This window comes from Ciconia boyciana, chromosome 2 (genome assembly GCF_034638445.1).
Source record: "Ciconia boyciana chromosome 2, ASM3463844v1, whole genome shotgun sequence".
Taxonomy (NCBI): Eukaryota; Metazoa; Chordata; class Aves; order Ciconiiformes; family Ciconiidae; genus Ciconia; species Ciconia boyciana.
In genome coordinates, this window is record NC_132935.1 from 136,393,723 (window position 1) to 136,410,879 (window position 17,157).

General features: G+C 37.0%; 1 protein-coding gene across 2 annotated transcripts in view; it reads left to right on the forward strand.

Moving 5' to 3' along the window:
• MEOX2 (mesenchyme homeobox 2) overlaps window positions 1–13,705 on the forward strand; it is a 54,677-nt gene extending 40,972 nt beyond the window's left edge. For both annotated transcript variants that reach the window (XM_072854203.1, XM_072854204.1), the window contains one exon: window positions 12,403–13,705. In XM_072854203.1, the coding sequence (XP_072710304.1) occupies window positions 12,403–12,627 (225 nt within the window). In that variant the 3' untranslated portion in view covers window positions 12,628–13,705. The remainder of the gene's footprint in view (window positions 1–12,402) is intronic.
• Window positions 13,706–17,157: the final 3,452 nt, after the last annotated feature.

Sequence of the window (17,157 nt, forward strand, 5' to 3'; positions counted from 1 at the left end):
GAAGTGTTTCAGGATCCCATCCCAACACACTAAATAGGTAATCAAGTCACATTTCAAATAATAATCACATCAACATACATATTTGAAAAATGTGTTTTAGTAAAGACATTTAGAATACTGGACTCAAGTACATAAAATCTGATGAAATATTACCTACAGTTTTATCATTAAAATTGAAAGCTTTTTGCCCACTGATAGACAGTCATCCTTTCTTCAGGAATCAATATTAGATTGAGGGATTGCTTTAGATACAATGACTAAGATGATGATATATTCAAGAAAAGGTATCAAAATAGGACCATGATTTGTGAACTCCAGATATGAGAAGTTTTGCAATTATCTACCTTGAGTTTCATTAACACCTGCTATAAGTAGACATCTCAGTGAATATCCAGCCATTTCTATACATATGAACACAGATTTACTTACACAAGCAAATGAAACAGTTTTTTTCTTTGAAGGCTTCTAGAGAATGGCTGTCCCTTCCAGCTTGTCAAGAAGAAGCCAGTAATTTCTCTTGTTTGACTTGAACACGTTGCCAGGTTCCACTGGGGTCATTTTCAGTTACTTAAATAAGTTATATTTGTAAAGCACACAATTTTGTATCAAAAAATTGATAAAAATTTGCCTTTTTCATTTGCACTGACAAAGGTAAGCCGAGACAATTAGGTTAGCTTCCACCCCTGATTTTGACAGCTAAGGGGAGGACGAATGACTTCTTGTCTCAGTGACAAAGGTAGAGTCGGTGTGGAACTGAGCAACAATAAATAAATTTTAAAAATATCTGCTGGCCAATTTGATGGGAATCAGTCCGCTGAATTCAGAAAACATATCCCCATATTTAATAATGGTGAATTTGGCCTGAAATTTAAGTATTCTCCCTGATAAATTCTTTATTCTTTTCTTCAGAGATCAGGTTGAGTAGTACAACTAAATGAAGAGACAGTTCACTATCCTAAAGGAAATAGTTAAACTAAAAGCATTTAACATACTGAAAAGGGGCAGATAAATATTAAATATTGTCTCTGGAAGAGAAAAGGCAGCCTGTGCTACACAAGTGCAGAGAATTCATTTAAGTCATGGGAGCACTTGGTGTTTTCTTGCTGTCACATAATGTCGGTTCTAAGCATTCTGCTGATAATTGTGATAATTTCTATAGAATTATAATTAGTCTATCTAATTATGTAATCTACTTCTTCTCTGCTTCCCCAGATTATCACAGAGTGACAACTGAGCTGCTAGAGATAACTCCCTTCCTTCTTTCCTTCCTTCCTGCCTTCCTGCTTAAAGCCACCCTTGCTTAGAAAAGGAAAGCATTAAGATTTTTAGCTTGATAGAGACCAGTTCTGTATCTTGCCACAATAAAAGTGGTCTGAGAGAAAAAAAAAAAAAGATAGCATAAAAAGAGTATTGTTAATTGAAAACAAAAAGAAAATTGAGAGGAAATTCTGGACATATTTCTCAGTTTCTGAATCATACTAAGCCAAGTAATGATGTCAGTTCCAATGTTGTCAATCAGAAATGTCTCTTTTTTAAATCAAATATATTGCTTTGATGGAAAAATGGTGTAAATAAGCATGGAACTGGGTGTGGGTTTCCATGGTATATGGCAGTCTTCAGAAGTTGAATGCAGTAAATCAAAAGGCTTGACTCTTCTTGCATACTTGTTTTACATCAGTATTCCTTCAGTGACTTAAAAAAAAAATACTCCAGGGTGAACCTGGTGTGACACTAATATTTCTTTTTTTTTCCAGTTAAGAGACTGAATTCATATTCAGGACCTGTCTTTCCATCATTAGGAGAATGAATGATTATTCTTGAGTGGGATAACAGCACTTATTTGTTACTTACTACTGTTATTACGTTCTTTTACTAGCTGTCCCAACAGAGGAGATCATATTTGATACCTGTCTTAAACAGATGCAACAAAAACTGGCCTTTCTCTAAAATTATCATGACTGCATTAAAATATATTGATGGAATTTCAGAAAAACACTCTCCAGTGAGGTAACATTTTTAGAAAATTACTATTTCTGGAACAGTTTTCCTTTACTATTTTTCCCCCAAAGGCTGCATTGCAGAAAATGGTACCTGATAGGCAGTAGTTCCTTCATTTGCAATAAATGAAAACACAAGTGATAATCTCATCACAGGCTGTAGACCTGTTTGTGTTGGAAGTGCTCTTGATGTCTCATGAAACATTGAAATTGCACACAGAGAATTGAAACCTGCTTCAGATAATGCAATGACAAAAACCAGCAGTGGGTCTTGGGTGAACTAACATATCTGCTCAGAAAATAGGTTTGAGAGCAGACCTAACCCCTGATGGAATGAATTGTTTAGCATAATTGTTTTTACTAGGTTTTAAAAAAATGACAAGCATCATATTATTCAGAGGGCAGAAGAACAAAAAATAATCTGGGGAAAGTATTGTTGGGTCATCCTAAAGTTACAACTTTCAGTTATTTCCCAAGATGTGAGATAAATCATGGCGCCTATTATCTTAAGAAAGCTGTATCTTCCTCTTGACTATAGTGATAATTTCAACCATATGACACAGCTTAAAAGAGGCACTGACCAACTAACACTTCATAATTACCTTTCTGGCATTTAAACAAGCTGTATAAAAAAACATATGTCTGACCATATTTAAAAAGCAATATAAGGGTATTAAAGTTTTCTACAGTCATCAAAGTAAGGCTCCATTTGACTTTTGAAACAACTTACAAGATCAGTTCAAACATAAATGCCTCATGGAAGGCCATTTCACAAAAATAATAATGAAAAAAACCCCTCACAACATATGGATCAGGAGAAGGAAGTAATCCTATCACTCCCTAAAAAGGAAACCCGAGTTACAAGACAGGAGGATGAAATGAAATAAGTGCCTCAATTGCCTAGATATTAAGAGTGCACTTTGAGAGCATTATAAGCACATCTGGTGGTAGGATGGCTCTATTATGGTATTGTAAGAATTCCAGCAGTATAGGTACATATAATTCCTGCTCCATCTCTTCTGGAGTGCACTCACAATCCCTGCTCAGCCAGCAGTTAATAATTTTCAGCTGGCAGGCCTCTATTATATTTTGAAGAGCCAGCTAGTCTAAAAACTATCTTAGCTCCCTAGATATTTGTAACCTTGACAAGCGCATTCTTGGCTTTTTTGTACATCCAGATAAACTTGGAGAAAGTTCCATGCAAACTTTTTAATATCTTGCTGTGGGATGAGGAGAGGAAGCAGCTGCAGTGGGGTATCAGAGGCGTGGCAAAATGGACATTTTTATGGAGTTGGTCCTGCCAAATATAGAAAGAGTAGGAGATCTTTCCACCTCACAAGATCTTTTTGCATGGAGCTAATCAAAAGAGTAATGTTGCAGTTCTGCAGGCTAGCTAAGGTTACCGGAATAAACAGTCCAAATATGTAATCCTTCTGTTTGCCAACATAAACGGAAAATCCCACCTAGTCAGATTAAATTCTGCTGATGGCAATGAGAAGGTTTATTTCTTCTTGACTTTAATTTCCAATACCCACCCAGAAGCCACCAATCATTTATAGAAGACCTGAAGCCATTGATTTTGCATAGACAAAAGACAAAATTTTGTCAAAATGAAGAGTGCTTTTGCATCTGTGTTTGGCTTCCATGTACATGGTACCAACATGGGATGAGTGACAAAGGAAGAAGCCTTTGTAATGCCTTTTTCTACCAGAAAGAGAAGCAGGCAGTATTATTATTAAAATGCATTTAGGCAATGTTGGTATAGTACGTAGGGCAATGGGGCCATAACCCACACTGTAACACTGCATTGTTATGACTATACAAATAACAAATGAAGTTTTCCATTAGACAAGTTTCCTCCAGACCAGGTTACCTCAATCCAATCACAACTGACTTCATTAAAATCCTTTTCAGCATCACAGATCTCAGGGGAGGCTAATCACTGCATTTTTTACACATGACTGGTAAAGTAAGAGTAGCTCCCCTTAGGCACCTGGGTGAGAAACCAGGGAGTTCCATGTTCCTCAGTTAGGTGTTTGTTCTGAACCACCTCTGGAAGAGTCAATGTCTCTCCATGCATCACACAGCATGGCTAGTTTCCTACTTTAGGAAGCTAGATTTCTAAGGGTAGGTGGTGAAATTATTCCCCTGTATACTTTCAAACAAAATCAAACAATGGATTGATAGGACAAGCTTGACCGTATCTGCCTGATTTATTGTGCTGTCACATCTTCCCTGAAAGGCAGCTGCTCATTCCAAGCTTCCATGTGTTAAGCACTCTCTATACACACTATAATAATGAGCCTGTGTGGCTTGCAATCCTTTAGATTGTTTGTTTTATTTAAAGTAACACTCTTAATAAAATAAAACTCACCAATACTTTTATATTTGTCTTGACCAATATAAATACCAGCAGTAAGTTACTGTGCTAACTCAGTTTGTTCTTTCTTAGGAAAGAACGCTCCTGGCAAACTTAATTATAACTCGTGCATAATTTTGATCTGTACAATAATTCTTTAAAAAAGTACATGGCAAAACTTCAAACAGCGTATTTACTTTTGCAGCATTGATTGAATTCAAACAGGCAATTCCATGTGCAAAGATCCAAGTGCCTCAAGCTGTTAGTTGTGAATGGACTCTACACCTGCAGAGAAACCCCGTGGGGTTCAGGGTGGGGAGAAACCTCTGTCTGTGCCAAGATGCATATGCAATATAGACAGAAATATTAGCAGCCCATACGGCTGCTTTTACAAAGTGAGTAAGGCTCTGCTGTCCCCTACCCCTACCCTTTCTTAGACACAAGTCAGGAAATATGCGGCTTATTCTGTCACCTGTTTAAGGAGATAGGAGCTTCTTAGGTTTGTCATTTATGGTCACTTTAAAAAACACAGAGAAGAAATCAGTGAGGAACAAATGGTATTGGAGAGGTATAAATGAACATGTAGAATAAAGGAGATTTTTTTTTTACACAGGGCATTGAAAAATGTAGAATCTCTTTCTGGTTTCACTAGTTCCTTCTCCTCAAGGCAGGCTCTGCGGAAAGCAGCTGCAGCTTCTTGAGGCTTACTAGCTTTAAAACTGGGTGTTGATTTTGAGGCTAGTTTACCGTCAAAAGACTCAGGACTGGCTTGTTTTGGAAGGCAAAAAGGTCCCTCCAGATTTGAAGTAATGAACTGTGGAACTAGTTTAAGTGAATACAAATAAGGGTGCTTCTTACTTGGGCAGGGAGATGGCTTCCATAGCCATAGAGCCCTAGAGGATTGTCATGGGCCGATAGTCAGAGGTTGCTTTCTGCCGAGTACCGCTTCTTGACATTTGCCTTTCTACTAAAGTAGTAGCAGAAAAAACCATCAACATACTCATCCAAAAGCCAGTCTTGAGTACCCACCATCTTTTAACTTTCACACTCAGTTGACCTGTGCAAAATGGGTGCAGAATGATGCATGTTAGAATTTTTTTCTCATGAAATAAAATGCTCTACATGTGAGTAATTCATGCAAGTAAATGCCTACACAAAGAGGCAAAGTTTAGCTGAAGGTGATCTTCCCCACAAATTAGTTTTCCACCATGTGTTTCTTTTGTAGATTTCTATATATATGCAAAGAAATTGGATGAAGGTAGACTCTAAAAAGATATATTATGGAGAATAAGGTAGAGGGAGTTCTAGCAGCAGCCCCACAGATTGCCTTTCTTTGCCTCTGAACAAAAAAGAGACTATATTTTTATAAAAATTTAGTATTTTTATAAAAAATACTCCCTTCGATTATGTACAACTAGCCAGTAGGAGGAAAGAACCTGAAATAGTGTGTCCCATTCTGCTTAAGGTATGTTAACTCTGAAGCCTAATTAAGAGAGGTTTTGAATAGGGAGGGTTAGCTGTTTGATCATGAAATTTTGAAGATCACTGGTGGTGAAGGTGGCAGTTCTTTGGATGGAGTAGAAGGAGGTAAACTGAGTGCTCTCAAAGACTTCTGAAACTGGAATGAAATACTCCTATCACTGCTCCCCTCTGAAATATAATGTTTATTCCATCCCTGTCTAAACGTGGGAGGTAGAAAGGAGAATGTATCACCTAAGCAGTACCCAAACCTCAACTGACTTCTATGTAACGAAAAACCAGAACTCACTCCTACACCTTCCTGGGTGCCAAAAGCTCCAGCTGTCCTTTGTGCACCTGCCAAAACCTCCCCTTTTTCTCAACAGCTGCTGCAAAGTACTTGTGCACATTCGGTGCAAAGTCCTGTAACGTAACATGGAGCGGATTGCTTTAAATCAGTGAGCAGGTGACTTAAGCAATTTTAATCAGAAGGTTCTGGTACCACTCATCCATTTCCAAAGAAAAGTTAATTTTCTCCATTTCAGGTATTTTGGTATTCTTTCATAATAACTAAGAAGAAATTTAATACTCAGATTTACTTAAACTGGTTTTAAGCTCAAAATATATATAAGTTTTTTAAGAGGTGTTTTTTAGAATACAAATTGGAATTTCTTTAAATCATATAAGGAAGAAATTTAAAAGTAATTGAATAAAACTACCTTAACTTACTCCCCCATGTATCCAGCACGACTGAAATCCAGCTGAACTATTTAAAAATCTCATGTTATCTTTAGTCACTGAAGTGATCTGATAACTCTGACTACCATTTCTGTAAATATATTAAACTAATAGATTTGATTCTTCCAACCCTTATATTTATTCATAGTCTAGAACAGGAAAAGAAACTTTCCTGGTTTTACATTCCTATTTGCTTTTATAAGTCTGTTGAATAAATTATCACAAAAATACTATCTCTATATATGCGAAAAAGGTAAGTTTCAGCTGTATAACACCAGTGATTTCTGTAAAGTTCAGGAGTTTGACTTTCTTTAAAACTTGGCAGCGTAAGTGTACTATCTAAAAATAACTGGAACGTTTTCAGAGCCAAAGAAAGTTGAGAAGTAAACTTTTCAATTTTTCTAATTTTGAAAAGTCAGGGTTATTTTTTGTTATCCATATGTTTGTCTGCATTAGAAGAAAGTAAATTGACAGATTAAAAAAAATAATAATAAAAGAAACTGGACAATGGCTGACCAGGGGCAGAACGCTTAAAAGACTTGGTGATGTGGTCTTCCTGACACATCATTTAGGTATAATAAAACATGGAATTTGGGATACTGACTTCAAAGACTCATACTTAGAAATATGCATCCCTTATAGCAAAATAATAGTTTCAACTGGCACAGTGCTCTTGTTTCTAATTTTTAAGGTTTGCGAGATATCAGGCCTCAAATTTTAATCTCGTTTGGGACTCATGCCACTAAAACCTGGAATAGAAAACCTAACTTTAGGAAAGAATCTTTCATTTCAGAAAAGAGCTTTTTTAAAGAGAAATCTCTTTTTTCTTAAAAGAAGAAAGACAGTAGATGGTGTAACTAAGGTAGTTTGAATTCAGTTGTGCTTTCATTTTTCATACAAGAATGTCTTTATTGAGAAATACTCATTAATTATAAAAGGTGTCTGTTTAGTTTTTCTCTGTAAGTACAGAACGCTAAAATCCTGTGTCGAAAGGAAGTATCTGCATTCTACAGAGCATGGTAGAAGTCAACTGTTCTTAAAGTTACTGTGACTGAAGGTCTCTACTGCAGAAGGAGTATTAAATCAGAAGTTTAGGTGATATGCTCATTTGGAACCAAAATGATGCATTGATATCCGCATCATTAATCATGAAGTTGTATTAAAGATATACATGCAAGACAGCACATAATGTGGCCCTTAAGCCTATAAAGGACCTATATATCGTAAGTATATAATGATTACTTTAGTAATGTAGACACTAATAAGACCAACCCCCTTGTTTTGAATCTCCTCCCATGATTCCTGCAGAGTAGACCTTAAAACAAATTGGTCACAGCAAAAACATTTCTCTTGTACATCAGGAGATGCGCAATGTGAAATCATTTACTTGTATCTTAAGTAAAAGTCTAATCATCAGATGTGGAGATGCAGATGCTAAACAACTTGTTGACTAAGGGAAAAGAGACTGTGCTTTCGTGCCAGTAAGCAGATGTGCTCAATAGACTGGCTCATAAGTGCTGATTTAGAAACAGCTGTTAATGCTACCATCATCTTTAATATAGTTCATTTCCCTCCACTTCCTTTGTTTTCCGTACATACATATGCTTACTCTATTCAGTTAAGTTGTGCTAGTCAGAGGATGGAGAAGAGGGATTGCATTTTAATAAATAACAGGCAATCAGGACCTGATTCTGGGAGGTGGTGAGCACTCTCAGCTCCTGCTGGAGCTAACTTGGACTTGAAAAACAGCATAAAAAGCTTCATAAAACCTACGGTATCAAGTTTGTCATAATAGATCTTTAAACTACTTAAAAGGATTTCGTTTTTGCAAAAGTTGTAAATGGAACAAGCTAGTTCTTTCACTGGAAAAAAGTTCAAGAGTTTTTCAAGTTCACTTCAGTAAGAGCTTCTTCTCTCTCCTTTATTTTTATTCTATTTTTCCTTTATTTTTCCTTCAGTCATTCTCTCCTTTCTCTCTTGCTCTTTCTCTTTCTTTCTCTCTTTCTTTCATTCTCTCTCCTCTTTCTTTCTCCTCTCTCCTTTTTGTTTCTCAGGGTGTTTTGTTCTGATGCATGTTTTGTGCAACACCTGTAAGTTTCAAATGAATCGTGTGTTTGAAAAGCACAGTTTTCCATGAATCCAGATAAACTGACACTCTGAAGTACTTCACACAAAGTTTTCTTCACTTCCTTCCCATTACTAAAATATAGATGGATCACATATCAGTAACAACTATACCCTCCATAATTGACTCTTCAGCTCCAAAGGAAGTTCAAAATTCCAATATCTGAATTTGATCTCTAGAGGAAATAACAAGTGAAGGACCTGTCTCATATTATTAGCACATGAGCATTAAAGACTTCATCTAGAGTCCATTGAACTTGATGGAAAAACTCACACTGACATTAGTGTACTTTGGATCAGGTCAAAAGTGGATTTCAGTACTTTATAATGGAGGACATAAAGAAATATATACAAAAAATACGTAACGTATTCCCTCATATAAGACTACCTCTGTAGATTAATGCACCAAATGACATCAAAATAAATGCATAATATTTTCAGTAATAAACTTTACTATAATTGATTTCTAGCTTTTGAAAATCATCTTTGACATACCAGATAAAGACATTTCTTATTTGATATCCTCTTAGTAAATCAGATGCAGATTATTTGAAGTAATTAATAAAAAAGTCTAAAGCGCTTTTTTTCCTTTTTTTTCTTTTTTAAATTGTTCCTATTTTCTCTTTATGAGAAGCCTGACAGGCTATATGCCAGTCAGTAGTATATATTCTCCTATGGGTGTGCCAGGGTTCCTCTCTTTCCCCTACACTCAAGAGAGTGCATGCAAAGGTATCCAGAGTGCTTTTAGCCCTACTTCCGTTAAATGCCATGTTTCCCAGACAGTGGGTCATGTGCAGACATAGCGTTGCATGCTGGATCCTCTGAGTAATTTACAAATGTATCTTGCGGTTATTCTTGAAAAGGGAAATCGTCATCCTTTAATTGATTTATATAAATTAATATATAGATGCTGACCTAGACTCATCCCTGGTGGAGGCATTTCAGGGCATGGTCAGATGAGCCAGTCTGAGGGTAGATGATCTGAATGAAGGGGTACTCCCCAGCCTGTCCTTGGCTACTCATTACCTGGAAGCTGGTGCCACTCGGTTCTCCTGGGTTTAACACTCAAGGAGAGAGACTGCTCTCGACTGTGGTTTTGTGAAGTGACCTGAATTATAAAAAGCAGCAGCAACAAAATAGTGTAAGAAAAAGTGGAAAACAAAAAAGAATAATTTATTAAATTGGAGTCAAATATGTCAAGCGAGCAGATGTGAGAGTTTAGCTCTATCTGTGAGAGGAGAACAGAAATGAGCACCTGCATCAGGAGCCAGGCAGCAATCATCCTGCTCACGCCTGTCCCAGCCAGAACAGTTTCTGACAATGACTGCAGGAGTATCAGCTTCAGTTTCTCAAGTATCCAAAAATGAAATGGATGCATCTGGAAGGTGGTTTGCCTGGATGCCTCCTTGTTCCAGTAAGTTAAAGTGGGTTGAATCCAGGTCGTGCATTGAAATTTTTTGCTTCAAATGCATCACCGTTATTTTTCTTGAAACCACTTTTTGTATACATTATTATTTTGTTTTAGGCTTTCAATGCTGTGACTTACTCCATGAATTTTCAAGGACGTAAAGATATCCAGAGAATTGCTTAGATCTTTTAAACATCACTCCAAGCCTGTCATTTCTTCTTATCGAGTAAAATTCTCTGGTCCCTTATTTCAGAAGAAGAGTGATAATATCCTGCGGTACTGGGTTGAACCCAAAGTCTATTATTTTTGATGTTTAGATTATGACTGCAGTTGCATCACTGGTGCACTGTCTGGCACCAGTATAGTGGTGTCTTTTACAAGAGAAACTTCATTGTCTTAAAAACCAAAAATAAACAAAATGACATCTTAACTTCCCCCAGAAAGCTGCCAATGCTGTACTAATGCTGTACCCTTTTGAAGACACTGTTTCCATGGACACCTCTGATACGTGACCCGAGTATGATAATTCCCAACATCTCAGCAGCCAGAAATAAATACCTTCCCCTTTACACTCATTTCACTTTACAAGCCAGATTCTTTGGCTCTGATGAGTTGACTAAAGGAAAGGATGTGCTGTGCTTTGAGGCTCTTAACTAACCTGGAATCATTTTGCTCTGATCCCAAGTGATTGGTTTTAACAGCTCACATTGGCTATAACAGGAATTTAGAGTATAAAAAAATAAATATACCTCTCTCCCTTCCCACATACGTACATACAGCTAGTGATGTTAACTATCAGTTTAACTGTAGTAAAATTTTAATGTAAAATTCAAAGTGATAGTAAAGGTTAAACACAGCAATGTTTCCTGGATGTATAAGACAGATTCAGCAAAACAGCATTTTTGTGGCTCTACTACTCATGTTGTACAATGTGTCCTGCTGTGTGTGTTCCTTGCTGTTTCTTTTAAAACTCTGAAACACATTCTGCTAAACGCAGCAAAGGATACACTGACATTGCAAGCTTTCTTGTTTTCTTTCCAAGTGAAAAGTTGCAGACATTGTTTATTTTTCTTTGGAACCTTCAAGTGAAGAGCTGCACAGACACACATGCACGAGATTTTTTAGCAACGTGAACTCTAAATGGATCAAACCCAACAGTCTTCTCTTCATACTGTTTTCAGTGATAATATTTTAAGTTGATTTGAAATCAGCCTTTAATCTGGTATAACATATTTGACAGATGCTATGAACATCTTTTGTTTTTTTCTTTTCTTTTGGCTATTGAAAAAAAAGTCCTTGTGGTTTGCAGTGCTGGTACTTTAGAACTGTGCAAATAGTTTAGGTTCACTTCCCCCCCCCTATATTTCTATACAGAGAAGGAGAGGGGGGGAAATGAGTTTCAGCTGGAGTGAAATCTTGGGGCTTAATGTGACTTGAATACAGATACATTTTTAATCTTTCACGCAATGAATTTCTCTTCCATTCTCATCTGAAATTATTTGCTGATTTTGACTCAAATTTGTAAATGTCTTGCCCTCTGGCTTTGCGGGTATTTATTTGGCTGAAAACTTTGACCAGGGTTTATGGCTAAATGTAGTAGAATCGAGGATCAGTCAACTACAATCATTTAAAAACATTTGTGAAGTAGACAGGGAAGTCGTAGGTTTCGACAGTAAGAAATGCTCTTTCAGATACTTCAGCAAATAAAAAAAAAAAAGGGAGCTTTTCAAATGCTCCACCTGAAACTTACCACCAGTTTACAGAAAGAAACAGGCAGAAAGCAATGCAAACTTTTTGGTGCCGGTTCCTTTCCAAAGTAACTGCCCTCCTTTGAAGGGTAATTAACAGCACTATCAGCACGGGGCGCAGCAGTATGGGTCCTGCCAGCAGACTGGGCTCTCTGTTACATGAGAGGTAGGTTCTTCTGCACGGTCCCTTGATGGGTACCATTTTGCCTCTGTTTCTCTGCCTGTGGAATGGCGTTAATAAGTTCTTCAAGAGTATGTTAACTTCTTAATGTTTTCTAAAGGACTCCGAGATCTTCCTGTGGAGCTATCTGCTGCAGATAGCCCGGCTGCCTTCTTGCGGTAAACACTTTCCCTCCTTTGCAGTCATTATCCTCACATCCCAGGGTTCATGTCCTATCCAAAACTGCTCCTCAGGGAAGGCTTGCTAAGCTTTTTACCATACAGACAGAAAGGCAGCGTGTTGCACGTTAAAAAACAGAAAAAACTCAAGTGCTGTGCTACAGCTAGAAGATCGTTATTACCTTCAGTGACCCCATCTTTATTTTCTTGTTTTGTCTCTCTTCTGCGAAGGTAAAAGTTTGGTTCCAGAACAGACGAATGAAGTGGAAGCGGGTAAAAGGGGGCCAGCAAGGGGCAGCAGCCCGGGAGAAGGAACTGGTGAATGTGAAAAAGGGCACGCTGCTCCCCTCCGAGCTCTCTGGCATCGGCGCAGCTGGTCTCCAGCACACGGGGGACTCACTAGCGAACGATGACAGCCACGACAGCGATCACAGCTCTGAGCACGCACACTTATGATACACAGAGAGTGTCCCAGCTCCGTTCTCAGGAAAGATGCTTTGCTGGCAAGCCTTACACAGGCATCGTTTACGTATGCAAGTGACTCTGGCAGTGATTTTTAAGGTTGTTATGGAAAATTCAGGCTTATTGTGTCTGCTTTTCTTGATTTTTAGATGGTTTACAGTAAGTGCCATGTCTTAAAGGTGCCTCAAGAGTGGAGAAGTGGAAGACGAACTTACTTTGAACATTCCAGATTTGTTTGTCATGTTTATGACAGCGGGCAGGTATTTTTGCTTTAGCTTGCACTGAAAATTACATTGCTCTCAACAGACGTTATATTCTGAAAACCACAGTGCCACAAAATCACTATCTAGTGGATAAGAAATGTATTTTAACTCTGTATATATTTACTTTACAGCATTTTCCTGTCTTCACTAATTTTAGCAATGCATTCATATTAGCTGATGGCAATAGTCACTCATGACAATAAATGGCTTTTTGTCTCTTTATTTTTGTTTTGTTTTTCCAAAGACATACAATACATGCAGATACTTTTGTTCAAGTAGAGAACAATACAATAGTGTCTGCTAGGACACGTCCTTGTATGACAGACAAAACAAACCTTATGTTGCATTTACTATCAACTGCTGCTAATAGGGTATTATTAAACTTACCTAGCTCCTCAATTCTTCTTATCTTATAACTGCAAAAAATGATTTTTAGGATCATAAGGATAGTCCAGTAACCTGCCAAAAAATGTCATGTTCCACTCATGCTTGGTGGAAACTTCCCAAAGGATTATTCATTTCTACTTTGTCATAATTGAGTACATTGATAAATACTGACACTCTGCAGAAATGTTGTCGCTTCATCTTCAGTTTAAAAAAACAGCAGATAAGCTGAAAGTTATTATCAACTGCTTATGTTGGTAGAAATCAAAATATGAAGGTAAATCAGTATTGTGTCCCATGTGTAAAATCAAGACACATTTTCTGTTATAAGCTTTTGTGTACATACAGGCAAATACCAAAACCCAAAATTTAATGCAAATCATTGATTGTACTTTGTAAAGAAATATGTTTAATAAATAATCCTTTTTAAATAATTCTGGTCTCTCTACAGTGATTTCATAGGATACTTAAAGTGTTTTTTTTTTAAAAGTCCTAAGCAGCTCTGCCTTTTTCAGGTCTTTCGGAAATTAATCTGTCTGTGGACAGCACAAAGCTATGTTTTCAAATTTAGGCGTTTAATCTTGGATAAACCTTCTACCTTGATCCATTTGGGAAACTCTTTCCTTTAGCAGGAAAAAGGCATCTAGCAGCTAATGATGTGTTCAGCCAAAAACAACACCAGTCTGTTCAACCATTTTTCCAGATTTAGAGCAAATATAAAGGGTTATTTTGTTGGACCTTGTTGAAATGGATGAAAGGGAATAAATATCAGGAGGGGATGCATACTTATATTATCATGCCTTTGTTCAATAAAGCTGCTCAGGAGAAAAAACTGAAATATCTCAAAAAACTTTGGAGATTAATTGGACTGGGTAGTGTGATAGAAGGAGCTGAGTGAAAGAAAGAGTGAGCAAGAAATGTGCATATCCTAGTAAATGCTTGTGAGCATTCACTGAAGCTCTGCTATGTGGAGCAGTAGGGCATCACAAAAGTAAAATGTGATCAAGAACTCTGTGTCTGTTTTCCAAATCCTTTCCACTGTAGGTTTGATCTTTCTTGCACATTAATTGTTGTCATTATCATTTTAGTTTAAAATATCCAAGCAATGGGTAATTCATTTCTTTAGAGACTTCAGAGCATTTTATTGATTGAAGCAGTTAAGGGGTTTTGCATTTGTTTCTCAGTTCTTTTTCAAATGCCTTTGTGATACAAAATTGCTGAGAATGGGAGTAGGATAGAGAAGTAAGCCAACTACTTGTGAATACTTGATATTTTTGATTTCAAGGTTGGATGGGAAAGTTTTTTGGGTGGTGGTGGTGGTGATTATCAAAACAGGAAAAAAGCCCCAGTGATTCAGTCTAAAGCTTTTTATTCTTGGCTATTTTTTTCTCCCTCTTAAATGAAACATAGCTAAATTTCAAAATTAAAAATTAGAATGAAAAGTTGAAAAAAAGCATCTTGAATTTTCAAATAACACATTTTAACAACAGAGATTTAGTCAAATATAATGTGACTTGGTTTGCTAGTAAAGAGGGGAGAGAAGATTATTGTCTTTCAAATACTCTGTTTGCCAAAAATGCCTTTTCAGGTGTGCAGAATTGTTTGTTGCTGTCTAAGACTGTTGCTGTTTGTTGCTGTTTAAGATGGAATTTGAAAAGGGATCAGCCAAGTTTGAGTTGACATTTTACAAACCAAATGGAAGTGCTTTATTTACATTACCTGAAGTGCACCAGTAATCTGTTCCTAGCCCAAGGCATTTTGGGAGGTGTATTCTGTTGGCGGCACTGTGATTTGACTGGGATACTTGCAGTGGGGCAGCAGCCAATATGTGTGATGATGGCAATCTGTGAGCCATAATAATCTCATTACCAGGAAGAATTTTTTCCTATTGAGAAAGATAGTCTTTTTCCATTTTCCTGTTTTAACTGAATCTGTTGAGACTTAAAGCACAGGTTGAAGAGAGAGAAACCTGTGCAAATGGATTTACAGAGCTAGGAGAATTTTTGTGTAGATAATTGAATGAACCTTCAAACAAAGGACCAAACTATGTAACTTTATATTACAGAAAAAAAGAAGACTAACAAAATTGATTGCCTCCCATGCTTTAAAAGCAGCTCAGGCTTTGAATTTGGCTGTAAGGTGCTAACTGTATGTAGTAACCTCTCAGATTACTTAAAGACCTCTGGTGGCTTTAAACAACTGTTTTGTGGGTACACCATTGGTAAGTGCAATATGGTGCAGAGATCCCACACTGGCAGAAGTTGAAGCTATGAAGTCTCAGCACAGTGAGCTTCTTACCATGGCCTTGAAGGAATTTACTTAGCAGCACAACCCCACGGAAATACAGACATGCTTCTTCCAGATTTCAGCTAGCTAATATTCAAGCCACACATAGCAGCAATGAATGCCCTGTGCTTTAACTCCACTTTGTGGGTTAGTGGGTCTGCTCAGGACTCATCAATGCAGATGATGTCTCACCTTGTTCCGAATACCCCAATTATTCAAAAACTGTCTTATGGAAGCCCCTGGGATCAATCACCTGCTGTAACATATTATGACTTCATATCAAAGTTTTAGCATAATATTGTTGCTGAAAACAGCTATGGATAAAGGCTTTTCAACCATAACTTGAAGTTTTGTTTTATCTTCATTGGCTTATATCTGTCTGCAGACCAACAGAGGGTTCTACTACCAATCTAGCCATATGGTATAGCTAAGACTATACCATTTAACAGATGGACAAAATCAAGCCCTAAGATCGTGATTTGCCCAAAGTTGTATAGGCACTTGGTGGTAGAGTGAAATGTGATGAAACCTAGTTTGGTTTATTTATCTTTATTAGTTCCTGTTATTAAATAGTGGCTAATCACTTTGCATGACTTATTGTCAATGAATCCTGCTTCTGAGGACTAATGATGTATTTTTTGAGTTACAGTAATTTTGATACCGTATCTGTCCAGAGTCTACCTCTCTTTGATGTTCTGTTGTTAGCATATTGCTGAGCCAGACACAGAAATGTGTACTCTTAGGAAAAATACACAGAAAATATAACTTACTGTAAAAAGGCAGTGATGTTTAACAGTTTAATTTTCAACATGATGGATCATAAGAATTCTTTTTTCTGCTGTCTCTGGGGTACAAGACTATATATTATTTGCAGGGTTTCTTTCTCTTCCCTTATGACTCTTGAATTTTTATTCTGTGTTTTCGTTTACTATGGCTTCATTGTTTTCAGATTTATTTTGATAATAGCAGTTCAAGAGGTGTGGTTAACACCATCGCAAGCTGGCTGAATTTATTAAATCACAAATTGAAAGTAATTTGGGAATTTAATGAAATGCTTATCTTTTCTTGACTTTCTTTTCTTTTCATTGGATAAAAAAATAGTCAAAAAAGGAGCACAAGAAGGAGAGACTCTATACCTACGTCCTTCCACCACAGGCCAAGTTTCAAGGTAGCTTATGTATCCTGCTTTCTTAAATGAAGGCTCTGACTGCTGCAATAATATTATTTGTACAAATAAAGAAAGAAACACCATTAGGACATGCACTCTTAGTAGCTCTGAGGAAACATAGTTATATAAGTTAGGGACAAAATGTCAGCTTGAGCCTTCATTTAGAATTTCCTGGCTTTAGTCAGTTTATGTCTCTTGGGTGAGCTTGTATTTAATAGAGTACATGCAGTATTTAAGATCGGCTACAAGATTCAAGAAATTTTAAAGAGTAATGTTTAACCAATTATGTACTGTAATTTAATATCGTTATGTAATATGTGTAGATTGAAAGGGAGAATTCTGTACACAACCTGATGTCTACATTAATTTTAAAAAGGCAATGTAGCTGATAGCCAGAAATAACTGGCACAGGGCTTCAGTGAT